The sequence below is a fragment of the Gymnodraco acuticeps genome, unplaced genomic scaffold (genome assembly GCF_902827175.1).
Source record: "Gymnodraco acuticeps unplaced genomic scaffold, fGymAcu1.1, whole genome shotgun sequence".
Taxonomy (NCBI): domain Eukaryota; kingdom Metazoa; phylum Chordata; class Actinopteri; order Perciformes; family Bathydraconidae; genus Gymnodraco; species Gymnodraco acuticeps.
In genome coordinates, this window is record NW_022990486.1 from 124,454 (window position 1) to 142,580 (window position 18,127).

Below are 18,127 nucleotides of genomic sequence, written 5' to 3' on the forward strand. Positions count from 1 at the left end.
TCGCCTGGTAAAGGATTATGAAACTATCATGGAAGGATTACTGAAATGTTCTACCAGGTCCAGGGGTCTTCACTTCAGAAAAACAAAAGAAATACCAAAAGAAACCTAAAACTGCTAACCAGTGACAGAAAAAGACTGCGACCATAACGGCCCGTCCACACCACAGCTTCGACAGCTTCAAAAACGGTTTCCAACGCGTCTGCCCATTCACTTTGAATGGGGTGACGGCACTTTTCGCCGAACTGCATTGTGGGAAGCAGAGTGGAGCTTTCCCGGCGTTTCAGGCTGCAAAAGTTGAGCAATGTTCAACTTTTGAAGCTTCTGAAGCTTTCGGTGGAAGCGTCAGCCAATCAAATCATATGCCAGTACAAGCTCTAGCCAATCAAACCGCTGCTTGTGTGTCAGGGGCGGGAGATTCATGTGATTGGTTGTTGGTCGAGCTTCAGACACGCCCAGCTCCAAGCTTTTTTTGAAGCTGTAGTGTGGACGGGCCGTAAAGGGATACGAAGAGACATTAAAAGATTCACCAAGGCAATACAAGAGACTCCAATTGTGAAAATAAATGACAACGAATGCGCCTAAAATGACACTCAGACACAAAAGCCATAGAGTGATGAGTAAAGACTGCAAATATACAGAAACAGAAATAAATACATGTGTGTCTTGCTCATACTGTATGAAGTTGCCACCAATCAACTATTAAAGGACTCCAAACACACAACAACAAAACAATATGTAAAACAGATACGAAGAGACTCTGAACTGTGAAATGGGGCAAAACAACTATTAAGAGACTCCACTTGACTACACAGAGAAACAAATGACCTAAGAGACACAAAACAACTATTAAGAGACTCCACTTGACTACACAGAGAAACAAAATGACCTAAAGAGACACAAAACAACTATTAAGAGACTCCACTTGACTACACAGAGAAACAAAATGACCTAAAATGACGCACAGAGACACACAAGCCACAGAGTGATGAGTAAACACTGTAAATATACACACACAACATGTAGTGTGTAGTAGAGGTATTGGCCCCTGTAAACATTGAAGAGTCTCCACTTTGGCCCTAAAAGTGAGGCATGAGGTCTTCATCACATTTGTCGTCATCAGTCACGCTTGGTATGATCCGTGTGACGGATGGAGGCTCTGCTCCATTAACCAGGCCCTCGTCTGGGGGCCACAGTGAGGGATTAGGACCCCCAGACAGAGACTGATGTTCTGCTGTGTCGTTACAGGGCTCTCCGGGAACAGCTGGACTTCAAGGGCCCCCTGGAGCTGATGGAGCAAAGGCAAGTTAACACAATGAGCTCCACCTTTATCGCTCCCAACGGGCCAATTAGATGCTTTTGTCAAACAATGTTCAGCTGTAACAGGCACTGAATTATGGTCCGTGTTTGTGCTACAACGTCTAATAACTGTGAAACATATTTCCTTTGATGAACAGTGTTTCACGTGGATGCTTTCCTCCTGAAATATAACATTTTGTCTCGTTTTTCTGTTCACCTCAGGGTATTAAAGGGTGACCGAGGACCCCCTGGGGCGCTGGAGACCAAAGGAGACAATGGTACTTGTTCTATCTGCCTACTTCCCCTCCTTTCTCTCTGTGATTAAAACAAACCTTTATCAGGATATCGTTATAAGATTCAGAATCAGATTCGTTTATTCGTTCCCCCGCAGCGCGGGACATTATGGTTTTTACATATTATGTAATTAGGCAAGCAGACGTTTAAAACATATTTTTAAATAATTTCAAAACAATTAACAAACAAGTCTCCACCATGTATTGAAGCTGGTTAACGCATTTGTAACTACATTGTAAGAACATGTTAAAGCGTATATTGCACACAGTTTTTGAGTTTATGTATCATTTACCTACTTTTGATCCCTTCTCCTGCATTATCAGGGTCACCCGGACCTCCAGGTCACCCAGGTGCTTGCTGGAATAATGGGAACAGCTGTTAAGTCATTACTCTGGGCTTAATTATGTGTCATTATGAGCCTAACATGGTCTTATTTATTTGACCTTTGTATTTCTTCTAACCCCTACTGACACGCTCTCTTTCCTCTTTCAGGGTAAACGATGGTCAGCCGGGTCCTCTCGGCCCCCCGGGGGCCCACTGGGAGAAAAGGTGAGGATGCCACTTTGTGTACTTCCCCCCCCCCCCCCCCCTCAGAAACACATTTCCCGTGTGCCATTATTATTTTTTTAACACTCTATTTATTGTCCTTTTTTGTAAACATTCAGACATAACATACATACATTACAACCTACACCCGCCATACATACTCAAATGTGTGCAGACTAGTTACTGCTCATACATGTATAACATCCATCTCTCCATGGGTGACAATATTCACCTTAATCATGTAGAAAGATATCTATGTGTATCTCAGCTTACATACCAATTACTTAAATAAAAGCACAGAGAGAAATGTATAAGGAGTGAGGTGTGTGGCCGCAGTGGATAGAGCGTTGGTGTTGAGATCAGGGGGTCACAGGTTCAAACCCCACTGCAGTCAGCATGTCGTTGTGTCCCTGAGACTCTTCACCCCAAATTGCTCCTGTGGGGATTGCCCACAGTACTGAGTATGTAAGTCGCTTTGGATAAAAGCGTCTAATAAGTGACATGTAATGTGATGTAATGTAATATAAGAATAATACATTATAATCATAATGGCCTGAGGTCTGGTCTCATTACGATGAGATAGAAGGGAAAGAAAAATACACATATATATAGCATTGCTTCCCAACCTTTTTCAATTCAGGGCCCACATAAGAATCTAAAAAATGTTGTGGCCAACATTCAATCATAAACAATACGGAGGCTAAATAAAGTTCTGATTGGTCAATTCAGACCAGTGACACGTTGTTAATCCAGTAATACAGACCGCTGTCAAGGACTGTGATGACCGTTGCTAAGGAGGATCGAGAAGAGAAAGGAAAAGAGGTTCAAATAAAAAATCTAATAATGAAATGTTTCCACACAAATCATAAGGTTTTGCTAATTATTTGGCGGCCCACTTGCAATGCCTTCGCGGCCCACTAGGGGGCCACGGCCCACAGGTTGGGAACAGCTGATATATAGTAATAATAATGATAACAAATACAAAAATAAAAAGGGGTTGTTGCCTTCTATAAGTTAACCTCACAGGGCTGTCAGGGGTAGCAAACATTGTGCAGAAAGTTATTACAGAAAGATATTCCAATTAATATATTATCTCGCTAAATAAAAAAGTGCCATTCACTACAAAAACTCTAAATCTTACCAAGTACCTTAGTCTAATATCTAGTCAGAATATGTCTCTACTCCTGATATAACACATAATAACTTCAGAAGTAACACTGCAGTGAGGTATCGGGTCTTGTTTTAGACAATGCATAATCTTGTTCAGTCCAAACATCTTATTTTGAGTCGTATCTCACATGAAACACATATTTTATTTACATATTAGAAAATCACCGACTAATATCAGAAAACAGAAAACCTTTGAGCATTTACGGCTTATATTGTAACACAAAACGTTCTCCTGATTCTGTTAAAAGATAGTTCAAAATGAGTTCTAGCTAATTACAAGATGTGATTTATCTAAATATCCCTTCTTATTTCAAGAAGTCTCACCAAGCACCTTTCACTTGTTCTATTGGCAGATTTTCCAAACTTATTTCACGTGAAAACAGCTTGTTTTCATTATTGGTTATCTTGTTTTTGGGTAGATAGTAGCATTTGTTCCAGTGTTATCGTTCAAACCTCTCCCTGCAGCATGTAGGTCATCACTTCTTCTGACCTGCTTGTGTTTGTGTGTTTCTCACCAGGGCAAAGGGGTCTCAAAGGAATCCAGGGACCAACCCGGTCTCCTCGGATTAATCGTAAGCATTGATACACTGCATCATTAACATTCACACCGTTCCTGCAGTGTGGAGCAAACAGTTGTTAATACAGTTACAGACGCTAAATAATGTCTCTAATCCTGCAGGGTCAGGATGGAATAATGGGCAAAGATGGGCAACCAGGAGAAACTGGAGAATTCTGTAAGTAGACGGAGCTGTTTAACTTGTTAGTGATCCAATATAAAGTTACACATCATTCCTTTCTGGAGGGTATGATAGTATAACGTGGCCAGATTGATGCACCTACTTCTCATTCATTCCAGTGGCACGCAAGGTGAACCTGGACCTCAAGGAAACCAGGGGCTCAGGGGGCTACCGGTGAGTAACTACCAGTAAATATTCAGATTTAAATGAGCTTATAGCTGTGTCTGATTCACTTCTCTTTATCAACAGGGCTTTAAGGGCCACAGAGGAGAACCTGGACCTGCAGGAACTAAGGTGAGTGTGTTACTTTGTCTTTTGTATTGGAACAAGTGCATTTAGGAACCAGAGTGTCGATTCCTGAAACAGATAATGTTCATTAAGTATTTTGTATATTGCCATTTTCTTCTGGCAAAACCATTTATTTGACTGTTTGCATTAGTACCTCCACAGGCCTAATGCATGTCCTATGACATGTGCCTTACATAAAGTCTTATCAATTAATGTGACACACAATTGGAATCTTGCCAATTCCCTTCATAAGATAACAAAATAAAAAATAACTGAAAATAAATCAGCATTCTTGGATTTTCACTCTTACCTGCAGTTTAAGAACTTGTAATAATAACACCAGTTAAGAACACAGACACATTATCCTGAGCTCATACCTGAAGCTGCTCATCAGGAACAGCAACACACACACACACACACACACACACACACACACACACACACACACACACACTCACACACACACACACACACACACACACACACACACACACACTCAGCTCGTCTCACTGTGATGTCAAGATATTTCTGACACTTTCTTTTACCAACACCTTCAAACAACAACCCCCCCGCAAGAATGGTTTCTACCACAGCGCCGTGACCAATAGCACGGCTCATTAATGACAGCTCTGACTGCAGACACACACACACACACACACACACACACACACACACACACACACACACACACACACACACACACACATACTCACACAAGTTATTAGAGGAGCCATGACGAGTTTTATGATACACACTGAACACTGTAATCATAATCACTGTCCCTCAATGCCGATCATAAGGAAATTGTCTCCCCTATTATTCAGGGAACTAAATGTTGAAGCCTACAATTAGATGTAGAGATTGATCAGAGTACTTACATACAATGTATATAATGTGTGTGTGTGTGTGTGTGTGTGTGGTGTGTGTGTGTGTGTGTGTGTGTGTGTGTGTGTGTGTGTGTGTGTGTGTGTGTGTGTGTGTGTGTGTGGTGTGTGTGGCCTAGCATTACTATACTTGTGGGGACCTAAATCTGTTTACACTTACACAGTCACGTGTGGGGACTCGCCTCCCTTATGGGGACAAATTGGAGGTCCCCATAAGGGGAATCATTAATTTTAGGGTGAAGACTTGGTTCTGTTTAGGGTTACGGTAAGGTTAAGGGTTAGGGTTAGGCATGTGTTGGTTATGGTTAAGGTTAGGGTAAGTCTTCAGGAAATGCATGTAAGTCAATATGATGTCCCCTGAAGTGATGTATACATGGTGTGTGTGTGTGTTGGAATGTGGCCTAGCATTACTATCCTTGTGGGGACCTACATCTGTTTACACAGTCACGTGTGGGGACTCGCCTCCCTTATGGGGACAAAATGGAGGTCCCCATGAGGGGAATCATTAATTTTAGGGTGAAGACTTGGTTAGGGTTAGGGTTAGGCATGTGTTGGTTATGGTTAAGGTTAGGATAAGTCTCCAGAAAATGCATGTAAGTCAATGTAATGTAAACTGAAGTGATGTATAAATGGTAGGTGTGTGTGGGTGTGTGTGTGTGTGTGTGTGTGGTGTGTGTGTGTGTAGTGTGTGTGTGGTGTGTGTGTGTGTGTGTGTGTGTGTGTGTGTGTGTGTGTGTGTGTGTGTGTGTGTGTGTGTGTGTGTGTGTGTGTGTGTGTGTGTGTGGTGTGTGTGTGTGTGTGCTGTGTGTACTATATATATCCTAATGCTCAACTGTGGATCTCTATTGCTCTTTCAACTGATTGTATTTTTATTTGTATACTTTAATAATTAAAGAATAGATTTTTAAGAGTCGCAAAATACACCTTGTTGTACTTGCAAAATCACATTAATGTTATTCTATTTAATTGTATTATACGAGCGCTCCTTGGCAATCGACAATCTTAGATCCAACAATGCTCATTAAATATGTAAAATAGGAAAATCATGCGTGTAAGAAAGTAATTAGAAAGTATAACAGATTCTGGGTCTATGTAATGGAGCTCCAAACCGACAGTAAAGGGATCTCAGATGAGGCAAACATTGAAACCAAATATTGTTTCTTTGATGCCATGCAATGTTTACCTGATTACATAAGTATCATTACCTCAAATAAATGTCTAAAAGTTTATCTTATGAAATCTATTTTGTATATCTTGTGTCAAACAGGGAGAGGATGGGAAGTCTGGGTCTGCTGGGCATGATGGAAAACCTGGAAAGGAGGTAAGACTTTATTACTTTTCTTTTTGTAAAGATTAACTTTATAATTGTATCCATTGAATTTGCATATAGGCAAATAAAAACTGTGTAAACCTTTGTATTCTAACCCAACTTGAAGTCAATTAAGTGTATTTTCAAAGCCTTGAATACTGAACTGTATTTCTTTATTGTGACTTCAAAAGGAAAAATGCAAGTTGGTATTTTCCGCAGCTTCTTAAGTCTACAGCAGGGGTGTCAAACGTAAGGCCCGGGGACCAAATCCGGCCCGCGACTTCATTTTATGTGGCTCGCAAAGAATATAATACGTTTATTACATGGTTACATGCTACTTTACAGTATATCTATTGTTATGGAAATCTAAAAACCCCAATACTGTAGAGTACAAGTCAGAAAACAAATAAATGGTGAACCAGACAGAGTTGTCTTTCTGGTGATGTTTATTCGAACAAACATCAGATACAATAAAATATAGACACAGGTCTCATAGAGTATAGGATAGTCTGCGCGAGTGTGTGCAGTTCAATATAGTAGCAAAGCTTATATAGTAGAAATTATGAGAAGGTAAGAAATCTGTCTTCACACGGTCACATTGTTATTAGACACCTGGCCTTGAGCTGTAGAAGTTCTCGTGTGACTTTGTGTGAGTCTCAACTCAGTAGCCAAAACAGCTCTGTGGCCTTGAAGTAGGATAGATAGAGCAAACAGCACATCTAAACCAAATGAGAAGCATTTGGTTTTAACATATCAGGATATAATAAAATGTCCACTACACTATATATGTTCAATTCAATTAATTTCTTATTTTATAGTTATTTATCATTTTTAATTTTTATCTTTGATTTATCCTTAATTTTATTAATCTGTGTGAATCTGTGCTGTCCTGTTTTTCAATCTCACCCGTTGCTGTTAAACTACTGAATTTCCCCATGGGGATAAATAAAGCTCCATCTTATTTTTATCTTATCTTAAAGAAACACGTTGCCCATAAACTACATGTCTGAAGAGACTTGCAATTATTCTGCTTTCAGACGTAGTTAATTATGAAGTTATTATCCTATCCAATACTAATCCAATGCAGAGGCAATAATATAATTGAATACATTATTTTGTACATATTTATATATGTATATTTATATAGTTACAACCGGCCCTTTGAGTGCAACCACAATGCTAATGTGGCCCACGATGAAATTGAGTTTGACACTCCTGGCCTACAGTATATCACACACAGGTAAAAAAGTTGCTACTTCATATTTAAAAAGTATGCAATCCAGAGAAATAACCTTAAAATGCTTACCTCAGATGTCCTCTTGGCATTTCATCTGTTAAAGTATTATGTGTCCCCACAGCAAACATTTGTCTTCCCTTTTAAAAACCTATATGCCATTCCTTTCTAATGCAGAATCCATTTATTACTCACCCAGTCTCTGTGAATAACCATATTTCTGCCTGGAACCAATCCTCAAGTGATGGAAGGAATGCAGATACAACTCCTCCTGAGATTAAAACAGGTCTTGGACAGAATTCAAAATGTGCAGCACCGTATTTAATCACGCATGAAAGGCTAGATCTCCATTAGCAGCAGAGTAACACTTTGAAGCACTGCAGCTATATCCTTTTTTTAAGTTGTGCGGAAGTCTTACACCACATATCTTCACAGAGTGACACCAGAAATCCCTCTCACATACACATTTTAAGGCTGCAGCACTTTTGTCCCCCCATTTGTCTGGTGGCAGGACACCCATCGTGCTGCTGCGGGGTTTAGAGACAAAAGGTTCTTGCAGCATGACTCAGGAAATAAGAATATATTTCCCACCTCTATTCAGAATAAAAGTACGAGATTAAACTCACGGTAAACGCTGTTTTCCAATAAATATTAAAATGTTAAAGCTTGTAGTTTCCCTCCACAAGCTTTAAAGACGACACATGTTTAAGTCCTTTTGTTTTCATCTTAAAAAAGAGCAGTAGTGGAAGAAGAACTTAAAGAGGCCCTATTGGAGTTTTCCCTAAGAGGCGGGACATATTTGAGCTGTTGACCAATCACAACAGAGCCGGCCAGCTAACCAATCAGAGCAGACTGGGCTCTGGTTTCAGACTGGACTCTTTAAAGTAGAGACACTACATACTGATATACACCTGAACATCAGCAGGAGAGGACTCTTTAAAGTAGAGACACTACATACTGATATACACCTGAACATCAGCAGGAGAGGACTCTTTAAAGTAGAGACACTACATACTGATATACACCTGAACATCAGCAGGAGAGGACTCTTTAAAGTAGAGACACTACATACTGATATACACCTGAACATCAGCTGGAGAGGACTCTTTAAAGTAGAGACACTACATACTGATATACACCTGAACATCAGCTGGAGAGGACTCTTTAAAGTAGAGACACTACATACTGATATACACCTGAACATCAGCAGGAGAGGACTCTTTAAAGTAGAGACACTACATACTGATATACACCTGAACACCAGCAGGAGAGTACTCTTTAAAGTAGAGACACTACATACTGATATACACCTGAACATCAGCAGGAGAGGACTCTTTAAAGTAGAGACACTACATACTGATATACACCTGAACATCAGCAGGAGAGGACTCTTTAAAGTAGAGACTCTACATACTGATATACACCTGAACATCAGCAGGAGAGGACTCTTTAAAGTAGAGACTCTACATACTGATATACACCCTGAACATCAGCAGGAGAGGACTCTTTAAAGTAGAGACACTACATACTGATATACACCTGAACATCAGCTGGAGAGGACTCTTTAAAGTAGAGACACTACATACTGATATACTCCTCAACATCAGCAGGAGAGGACTCTTTAAAGTAGAGACACTACATACTGATATACACCTGAACATCAGCAGGAGAGGACTCTTTAAAGTAGAGACACTGTATACTGATATACACCTGAACATCAGCTGGAGAGGACTCTTTAAAGTATAGACACTACATACTGATATACACCTGAACATCAGCAGGAGAGGACTCTTTAAAGTAGTGACACTACATACTGATATACACCTGAACATCAGCTGGAGAGGACTCTTTAAAGTAGAGACACTACATACTGATATACTCCTCAACATCAGCAGGAGAGGACTCTTTAAAGTAGAGACACTGTATACTGATATACACCTGAACATCAGCTGGAGAGGACTCTTTAAAGTATAGACACTACATACTGATATACACCTGAACATCAGCAGGAGAGGACTCTTAAAGTAGAGACACTACATACTGATATACACCTGAACATCAGCAGGAGAGGACTCTTTAAAGTAGAGACACTACATACTGATATACACCTGAACATCAGCAGGAGAGGACTCTTTAAAGTAGTGACACTACATACTGATATGAACCTGAACATCAGCAGGAGAGGACTCTTTAAAGTAGAGACACTACATACTGATATACACCTGAACATCAGCTGGAGAGGACTCTTTAAAGTAGAGACACTGTATACTGATATACACCTGAACATCAGCTGGAGAGGACTCTTTAAAGTAGAGACACTACATACTGATATACACCTGAACATCAGCTGGAGAGGACTCTTTAAAGTAGAGACACTACATACTGATATACACCTGAACATCAGCTGGAGAGGACTCTTTAAAGTAGAGACACTGTATACTGATATACACCTGAACATCAGCTGGAGAGGACTCTTTAAAGTAGAGACACTACATACTGATATACACCTGAACATCAGCTGGAGAGGACTCTTTAAAGTAGAGACACTACATACTGATATACACCTGAACATCAGCAGGAGAGGACTCTTTAAAGTAGAGACACTACATACTGATATACACCTGAACATCAGCTGGAGAGGACTCTTTAAAGTAGAGACACTACATACTGATATACACCTGAACATCAGCAGGAGAGGACTCTTTAAAGTAGTGACACTACATACTGATATACACCTGAACATCAGCAGGAGAGGACTCTTTAAAGTAGAGACACTATATACTGATATACACCTGAACATCAGCAGGAGAGGACTCTTTAAAGTAGAGACACTACGTACTGATATGAACCTGAACATGAGCATAAAAGCACCTTTTAAGTAAAGTAGCACTGCCAAATGTAAAAATAATCTGTTGCAGGTAGCATTCCTGCTTTCAAAATCCTACTTAAGTAAAAGTACAAAAGTATCGGCATGAAAATATACCTAAGTACCAAAAGTAAATGTACTGTACTCTGTATGCAGAGTGCATTAATGTGTTCATAACAGCTCATAATGGTGGAACTAATAAGAATAATTGTATTAATGCTGCCGGATATTCTTACCGTTAGTTATTTGTTAATAATAAAACTAATTTGTAAGCACTTTTTACAGGAGCTCAAAGTCTCTTTACAGAGGTAGTAAAAAAAGGACAACAAATAAATATAGTAAAAGTCACATTAAAATCGAACAATAAAACAACAATCACACATTAAAAGCCAGTTTGAAGAGGTGAGGTTTTGTGCGTTTTTTGAAGATGGTGAGGTCATCGTCTATCGTCTATTCGATTTATATTTTGTATTAGCCCATAATATAAATCTGAAAGTAAGAAGTAGAAAGTGGCATGAGAAGAAATACTGCTTTAATAGTTCCCCAACATTGAGCCTAAGTACAACACTTGAGTAAATGTACTTCATTAAATTCCACCCCTGTAAAACACATACTAACACTGTCTGTGTTTCTGTTGCAGGGCTCTATGGGAACTCCAGGCAGAGAAGGACTTATTGGACCAAGAGGAGAAAACGGTGGGTCGTTTTGAATCACCTGCAGACAGGAGAAACAGCACAGTGTCAGGCAGACGGATAGATACAGACATAAAGTGGCACTCAAGTCGTTTCTCTTGCTGTCCTTACACATTCTCATCCTGTCCGTTTTGTTTCTCCCTCTCCATCCCAGGGCAAGCCAGGTGAACCGGGTCCATCGGGGAAATCAGGACTCCCTGGAACTCCTGTGAGTTATCTTTTACTACTTACATTATCTTAAATTATGCAACAGACACGTGGATGGCTGACATACAATAGAAACACCAAAACACTGCACTGTTTCACCACATAGCAACCTTTAAATAATAACAAACAAATGAATGACAGTGAACATAATTGTACGGAAGTCCTGAAATGCCAACTGTACTGTAAGAACAACTCATTTTGTTGATCTATTGTCCGTATCAAAGGAATCTGTTTTTTTAATGTTTTTTATGATTTTAAGAATAGTTGAAAAATAATAATGTGGGAACAAATAAGTTTTTTTTTTGTTGGCCACAAGATATCCTAAATGGGACTAACAAAATATTAACGCTGATGAATAGTTATTTCTTTAAACGAAATAAATTGATTTGATGTTACATAACTTTAACACGCAACATATGTATCTTGTTTTTGAGTGCATGTAGAAATTGCAATTAACCTGGAAGAAGTATCCTTTGTCTTATTGGTGAAGTTGTGAATTTCAGCCCCTTGTGGCCAACATGAGTATTACATCAACAAATATCTGTTACCACAAAAGGGTAGCAGAAATATTATCCTGGCAAAAAAACTTTTTTCACCTGTTTTTAAATCATACACACAGGAGAACAAATAACAACATTCAGATCACAACATGTTTTTTCTTATACTTGCCTCTCAGGGCTTCCATACATTAAATACAGGAGAGCTAATAGAATAAATAGAGCCTGCAGGGACTGTGTGTGGGATGTATCTGAAGGTGAGAGGAGGGTGTGAAGTATTTCTGGAGGAGATGAGTTGTCACCTGATGATGAAAGATGGGAGTAAATGTTGTCCTGACCTGGCAGGAACATCACCTCCCAGTGGGGGGGTCGGGGTCGAACGAGTTCACCGTGTTGTTGCCAGTAGAAGAAAACTGACTGACTGCCAAGTAATATCAGAGCACTGGGAACAGGTGGGAGGAGAGCATCTTCACAGGGAACAAGGTGTAATATGGCCTCGGCATGATGGGATTTAATAAGTGCATCTATAGAGAACTATTTATGTCGAATCCCTGGTGACAGAGAGTCTGAATTATATGATGATGCAGAATGAAGGGCATTTGGGGATAGCGATTGCCGCATGTCTCAGGGGGAAAACCAGGACTTTATTTAGAGATAGGAGAAAGAATAAAAGGGGATTAACGTGGCACCTTTACACCTGGCATTACCTGTAATCAATGTGGGTGGCATTGATTGAAAAATGCAACTAATCCAATGGTAAATACTTCCAAGTAATAATGAAGATTTAATCACCAGAACTTTAGAGAGTGGCCAGAACATAGCAATCGCTGGTGGTTTTGTAGAGAGCATAGATTACAGATTAAGGCGGTTTTATGACAAGGTAAAGTGGTACAAATATTCAAAAATAAATACATTTAAATAATTATTTTCACTATCTTGTAGTATTGGGTTCAGGACAGCTTTACTTTGAAATCAGCAAGCAGTCAAGCAGACCATTGTGTTGCCAACATTTGTGACAATTTATAAAAAGATAATTTTAGAAATTGGGATTAAAAACCATATCAGCAAGCGCCGTGCACAACTCTTTATTTCTGATCATTTTTAAAGCTACTTGTGTAATAAGAGCTTTACACGTGTCCTTTCAAAGAGCTGTCCTATTCCTCATTAAGCTTTAGGAGCTCCTTATGTACTCTCAAATGTTTCTGAGCTCACAGAAGAGGTTCATTAAAGTCAGCGAGGGTTCGGTGATTACTGAGTTTATTGGGTGACACTGGCTCCAGGGATGATGAGGAGGAGGAGGAGGAGGAGGAGGAGGAGGAGGAGGAGGAGGAGGAGGAGGAGGAGGAGGAGGAGGAGGAGGAGGAGGAGGAAGGCAGAGGTCAAGGTGATAGATATAGAATGTCACAGAGATAACAAGAGATAGTGGGACCTGAGTGTGAGGAGAATATTACATTTGGACTGAAATGGAAGGAGCTATACACTTCTTCGGGGAGAGCAGGGGTGTCCGAACTACATTTTGAAATGGCCTCAGCTAATTAAAAAAGCATAATAAAATATGGCCCACAAATAAAACTTGTGCTTGTCTTATATTGTACTTCTGAAATATTTATACGTGAAGAAAAAGCCCAATAACTTAATTACACACCAAGCTTGAAATAGACCCTTCATATTTCCCCTTTTTATAAGCAATCTGAGGCTTCTGTTTTAAGGAAAGAGCTTTTAACTAAATAAATGAAACCCTAAAGGAGAGCTATTTGTGTTTCTTAAAGCATTTTCAAGTATCAAGAATAATTTGCCTACATTTGATTGATGTTGCTCACTTATAACTAGGGCTGTCCCGAATACCATTTTTCGGGCTCCGGATATTCGGTAGTAATCAGCAGGGAACCGCTTCAACACGTGTATTTCGGTTTATTCACGGCATTCATTTAGTTATTCTACAGTATTGTTGTTTTATAGTTATTTGTTAATGTAACCCAATTTGTGTTCTTTGGAATTGAAAAGGATATCACATTGCGTTTGTTATTTTCGTTGCAGTTGTATATGTCTTAAGTGTAATTTGGCTTGGCTTCCTATTTTGTATGGACATGCTTTTATTTTGAAGGACAGTTAGCGCTGTTGACAGGAAGTTGTTGTTGCTATGGAAACAACGGGACGGAGATTAATGGAGAAAAAGTTATATCTACTTATAAAGACGGAGAAAGTAAAAGATAACGTTTATGGTTAAGTGTTAGCACCCTCCGAAGAGGCACAAGCTCTTACGTTGATATTGGAGATTTCAATAAATTCAATTTGGAAAAGAAAAAAAACGAATAACGAAATTGAAACCCGAATAGTACTCCAACGAACAAATATTCGGATATTCGGGTACAGTCCTACTTACATGTATAACTCACTTTATGAAGCAATACACCTCTAGTGAGCGGCCCAGCCCTTCGTATATTTTTCTGTATGTGGCCCTCGGTGAAAAGAGTTTGGACACCCCTGGATTAGAGGAAGGTTTCTCAGGAGGAAGAGGAGGAAGTTACTGCAGGGTGGATGATACGCTGCCAGCTATCAGAGAGGCGAGGATACAATCAGTCAGCAGAGGGAGCAGATGATCAGAAATAGCCTGGAGGAGGCAGAGAGGCTGGGAGAAGAGATGGATATAGATTTCAGCGGAGGAGAGAGGAGGTATTTAGAGGAAGGGTCAGATGTTTACCACACAGAGAGAGGAGGAGGTAGTGAAGCAGAAGAGGTAGTTTCAACGATATACAGATCAGTATGGAAGCTCACAGAGGACTTTCAAAATGCAAATGTAATTTCTTAAAAGAATCAACTTTCCTAAATATTAAAAAAAAACATTACTAAAGGAAAAAAGTGGTCAGCATTTTATTTTAAGTTGTATTTCAAATGTTTTAATTTTACATTCAAATTAAACAATTTAAATGTATAACAATAAATGAAATAAATACAAATGAAAACAGCATTAGACATTTCATTCTCAGACCTAACCTGCATTACAAAATATTGAATTTTAAGTAATTTGAATATAAAAAATGCGATTGTTGCAAGCACTACTTAAGTGACAATGTTCTAACTATTAGAAAATGAAATTTAAAACAGCATTACACAATTGTCAAAGACTTATCCTGCCTTATTGTGTCGAATATTAACATGTATGTTATTTGAAAGTTAAAATAAAAGGTAGCCTAATGTGCTTATTAAGGTCACAATTAAAATTAAAATGCAAATTACTAAGAACTTTAAAATTCAAATTAAAACATCATTTTACTTTTAACCTGCTCTACGGTGGAATTTACTCTCCAATACATTCCTTCACTCCAGCTTGTCTTCAGACCCATGTGTCCTCTGTAGATATGAATTGTAATCTCTTCAAGCTATCATGACCTGCCACAAGATTGGTTTATGAGTTGTTTTTTATCCAGGCCACTGTAGCATGTTGATAAGAACCCCAGCTAAATGTTAGTCTTCCTGAATCCTCAGTAATGAGCGGTACTGTACATGACATGTGATGAACGGCCATTTCTCTGATGTCACACAGGGACAGAGGTGGGAAGTAGTGGAGTACAAATACTTTGTTACTGTACTTACATATATTCTTCTGGTATCAGTATTTTACTCCACTGCTTATTTTTCTGACGACTTTTTACTTTCTACTTCTTACATGTTGAACTCAAATACCTGTACTTTCTACTTCTTACATGTTGAACTCAAATACCTGTACTTTCTACTTCTTACATGTTGAACCCAAATACCTGTACTTTCTACTTCTTACATGTTGAACTCAAATACCTGTACTTTCTACTTCTTACATGTTGAACCCAAATACCTGTACTTTCTACTTCTTACATGTTGAACCCAAATACCTGTACTTTCTACTTCTTACATGTTGAACCCAAATACCTGTACTTTCTACTTCTTACATGTTGAACTCAAATACCTGTACTTTCTACTTCTTACATGTTGAACACAAATACCTGTACTTTCTACTTCTTACATGTTGAACCCAAATACCTGTACTTTATACTTCTTACATGTTGAACTCAAATACCTGTACTTTCTACTTCTTACATGTTGAACCCAAATACCTGTACTTTCTACTTCTTACATGTTGAACTCAAATACCTGTACTTTCTACTTCTTACATGTTGAACTCAAATACCTGTACTTTCTACTTCTTACATGTTGAACCCAAATACCTGTACTTTCTACTTCTTACATGTTGAACTCAAATACCTGTACTTTCTACTTCTCACATGTTGAACCCAAATACCTGTACTTTCTACTTCTTACATGTTGAACCCAAATACCTGTACTTTCTACTTCTTACATGTTGAACCCAAATACCTGTACTTTATACTTCTTACATGTTGAACTCAAATACCTGTACTTTCTACTTCTTACATGTTGAACCCAAATACCTGTACTTTCTACTTCTTACATGTTGAACCCAAATACCTGTACTTTCTACTTCTTACATGTTGAACTCAAATACCTGTACTTTCTACTTCTTACATGTTGAACACAAATACCTGTACTTTCTACTTCTTACATGTTGAACCCAAATACCTGTACTTTCTACTTCTTACATGTTGAACCCAAATACCTGTACTTTCTACTTCTTACATGTTGAACCCAAATACCTGTACTTTCTACTTCTTACATGTTGAACTCAAATACCTGTACTTTCTACTTCTCACATGTTGAACCCAAATACCTGTACTTTCTACTTCTTACATGTTGAACCCAAATACCTGTACTTTCTACTTCTTACATGTTGAACTCAAATACCTGTACTTTCTACTTCTTACATGTTGAACCCAAATACCTGTACTTTTCTACTTCTTACATGTTGAACTCAAATACCTGTACTTTCTACTTCTCTCATGTTGAACTCAAATACCTGTACTTTCTACTTCTTACATATTGAACCCAAATACCTGTACTTTCTACTTCTTACATGTTGAACTCAAATACCTGTACTTTCTACTTCTCACATGTTGAACCCAAATACCTGTACTTTCTACTTCTCACATGTTGAACACAAATACCTGTACTTTCTACTTCTTACATGTTGAACCCAAATACCTGTACTTTCTACTTCTCACATGTTGAACTCAAATACCTGTACTTTCTACTTCTTACATGTTGAACTCAAATACCTGTACTTTCTACTTCTCTCATTTTCCAAACAGCTGGTTCCTTTAGTCTGAATGTGTGTTTGGTGCGTGATCATTATTCTTTAGAGTCATTGCGTGCCTATTGATTTGAACACGATCCGTGTATCCATCATTTCCTGGTCTTCTCTAAAGAAGAGGGACCAATGGAAACGTTGTCATGTTGCCGTTGTTCAGCATGGAAACATTCATTAGCTAACAATGACATTATTGTTCTATTAATATAAAGGGAGGTCAGGTACTCTTTAAAGCAGCTGCTAGTTATGGGTACTTTTTACTGAAGTACATTTCAAAGCCTCTTTACTTTTACTTGAGTAAAGAAGTTTAGTCAGTACTTCTACTTTCACCAGAGTATTTTTAAACACGAATATCTGTACTTCTACTTGAGTAAAGGATGTGTGTACTTTTGCACAGGGAACCCGGGGAGACAAGGGAGAGCCCGGAAACCCCGGATTGCCAGGCTTTAGTGGCCCTAAAGGCCCCTCGGTGAGTGGGACATTTTATATTATTTTGTTCACATTTTATATTCAGCTCAGAAATATGACCGGCTGTTGGTAACGCCAACTTTTATCTTGATTTTCAGGGTCCATCTGGTCCAGTCGGCCCAGAGGGAAAACAGGTAAGAACCTCATAAATCTGTATATGAATAATATGATATTATATTAAGAGGTTTGTTCTTTATATGTATGTGTTTTTGTGATTTGTAGGGTATGCCAGGCAGAGTTGGTGATCATGGTACCAAGGGAGAAAAGGTGAGTTCTAGAAATGGAACCAATAGGAAAAGATCATTCGAATATGCACTTTAAATGTGCTCAAAATAGATAAAAACATGTATCCTAAGTGACTCAACAAAAGGAACCAAATGAATCAGAGTAACACACATCTAGCGGCGCATTTCCACTACAGCGCGGTTTAAGCGTGCCGTGC

General features: G+C 38.8%; 1 protein-coding gene across 1 annotated transcript in view; it reads left to right on the forward strand.

Moving 5' to 3' along the window:
* LOC117552808 (collagen alpha-1(XXII) chain-like) overlaps positions 1–18,127 on the forward strand; it is a 102,764-nt gene that overhangs the window by 76,753 nt on the left and 7,884 nt on the right. The window contains 17 exon segments of the mRNA XM_034226453.1: positions 1,246–1,303; positions 1,524–1,574; positions 1,914–1,945; positions 1,947–1,972; positions 2,083–2,119; positions 2,121–2,139; positions 3,825–3,856; positions 3,858–3,878; positions 3,986–4,037; positions 4,162–4,217; positions 4,293–4,337; positions 6,483–6,536; positions 11,265–11,315; positions 11,468–11,524; positions 17,615–17,686; positions 17,784–17,819; positions 17,908–17,952. Of these exon segments, the coding sequence (XP_034082344.1) occupies positions 1,246–1,303; positions 1,524–1,574; positions 1,914–1,945; positions 1,947–1,972; positions 2,083–2,119; positions 2,121–2,139; positions 3,825–3,856; positions 3,858–3,878; positions 3,986–4,037; positions 4,162–4,217; positions 4,293–4,337; positions 6,483–6,536; positions 11,265–11,315; positions 11,468–11,524; positions 17,615–17,686; positions 17,784–17,819; positions 17,908–17,952 (744 nt within the window).